Raw genomic sequence first — 2,057 nt, 5'->3', positions numbered from 1 at the left:
CACACCCGGCTAATTTTTTGATTTATTGTAGAGATGAAGTCTCACCAAGTTGCCCAGACGGGTCTCGAACTCGCAGGCTCAGGCAATCCACTCATCTCAGCCTCCCAAAGTGAGGGATTACAGCCTGAGCCACCCAGCCCCGCTGAATTTTTTTTTAAGGTTTTACTGAAAGGACATTAAAGCTCCCAGAGTGGGAGGGAACCTGAGGAGGTTGCCTATCTGTTTGCATTTTTTTTTTGCCATCTCATATGAGTCTATAATAATTTGAAAATAAAAAGTTAGAAAAAGTCTTAATTTTTTAAAAATCTGGTGATTTTAAGTTCGATGGGGATACTTGGATGTTCACACTGCCAGAAATACTTCCTCCCATTCTTTTTGTCTTTGGAGGCTTATAACTTGTTTTTAAATTTTCCAAACTGTCATTCTGATGGGGTTTCAGGAGAGGATGAGATAAGAGCAATTTTTTAAGAGCCTGTAATCCCAGCACTTTGGAAGGCCCATGGGTTCAAGACCAGCCTGGGCAACTTGGTGAGACCTCGTCTCTACAATAAATCAAAAAAGAATTAGCCAGGCATGGTGGTGAGCACCTGCAGTTCCAACTACTTGGAAGGCTGAGGCAGAAGGATCGCCTGAATCCAGCAGGTTGAGGCTGCGGTGGCTGTGACTGTGCTGCTGCACTCCTGCCTGGGCAAGAGTGAAACTCTGACTCAAAAAAAAAAAAAAAAGGAATGGTTGTGGGCTGGGTGCAGAGGTTCACACCTATAATCCCAGTATTTTGGGAGGCCGAGGTGAGAGGATTGCCTGAGACTACGGGTTTGAGACCAGACTCATCTCTACAATAAATGAAAAAATCAGCCAGGCGTTGTGGTGCATGCCTGTAGTTCCAGCTACTCCGAGGAAGGCTGAGGCGGAAGAATCCCCTGGGTCCGGCAGGCTGAGGTTGTGGAGGCCAGGAGCGTGCCACTGCACTCTGGCCTGCGTGACAGAGTGAGACCCTAATGCAAAAAAAAAAAAAAAAAAAAAAAAGGGGGGGCCATTGCCTTGCTAAACTTTGAGCTATGGCCAGGTCTTGTTTACTGGCTTTGGTCTCCTCCCCTGCTTTGGGGAGGTGAATCTCCTTTCCCTAATTTAGTTTTTAAATAAACTGTATTTTCTAATCTAAAAAAAAAAAAAAGAATGCTTGTAACATTTGGCTAGATCACTCTGATGGTTTCTTAGGAAATGGATGTACGGGATGGCAAGACTGGAAACAGAATTACACTATACTTCATTGATTCTAGGAGGCACTTCCTCTCCCCATCCCCACACCCCCAGGCTTTCAACATCTCCTAAATTGGGATGTTTCACTATAGCAATCAGTCAGACAGTAGTCCAGCTGTATTTGTCATATCTGCTCATGAACATCAAACCTCACAAAATGGGTGTCAGGGTTGGAAGAAAATTCCAGAGACAGACCAGGAACACTCTTGGGAAATGCCGCAAACCCAAAGCCCTTGATGGCGTGGACAGAGGACCACACTGTGTGGAATTTCATGGACATCTAAGACTGAAATCCCGAATCACTGAGAATCAGTCTCTGAATGCTACGTTTTAGGAATACGGTCACATCTGTCTTTCCTATTTCCCTTTTTATGTATACCTAAGAGTGAAATATGACACAAATCTTTATGTATACACAAGCTACACTTTCAAGACACGTAAAATAAAAGTTATCAGCGGTAAGAAAGCAGTTATAGTTTTTTTGCAACCTTTTTTTGGTTGTTGTTAACGGGACGTAAAAGAACAGTGAGTTTTATAACCGATGGCGTCCGGGGGGGGAATAATAATAGGGAGAAGGGAAAAGCAATTCGACCGGGTGAATTACTGGAGGAGGGCTGAAGATGAAGGGGAGGAAACCTAGGGTGGCTTCCAGGTTTCCGGTCTGGGCAACAGAGCCGACGTGGCGGCCGACCTGGAGGGATGAAAGGAGCAGGTGTGCGGGGGAAGCGCGACTCAGAGGGGGCCGCGGCGAAAGGAACGCGCGGGCCACACCTCCGCGCTGGCTCCGGCCGGACGGG

At 46.2% G+C, this 2,057-nt stretch overlaps 1 protein-coding gene across 1 annotated transcript in view; it reads left to right on the top strand.

The window, feature by feature from the left end:
- The first annotated feature begins 1,801 nt into the window (after window positions 1-1,801).
- LOC103250183 (synaptobrevin) overlaps window positions 1,802-2,057 on the top strand; it is a 9,117-nt gene continuing 8,861 nt past the window's right edge. Inside the window, exon 1 of the mRNA XM_021707893.1 lies at window positions 1,802-1,806. Coding sequence (XP_021563568.1) covers window positions 1,802-1,806 — 5 coding nt within the window. The remainder of the gene's footprint in view (window positions 1,807-2,057) is intronic.

The sequence above is a fragment of the Carlito syrichta genome, unplaced genomic scaffold (assembly GCF_000164805.1).
Source record: "Carlito syrichta isolate Samal-C Ts95f unplaced genomic scaffold, Tarsius_syrichta-2.0.1 Scaffold126650, whole genome shotgun sequence".
NCBI classification, from domain to species: domain Eukaryota; kingdom Metazoa; phylum Chordata; class Mammalia; order Primates; family Tarsiidae; genus Carlito; species Carlito syrichta.
This window is presented reverse-complemented; position numbering and strand designations above follow the sequence as displayed.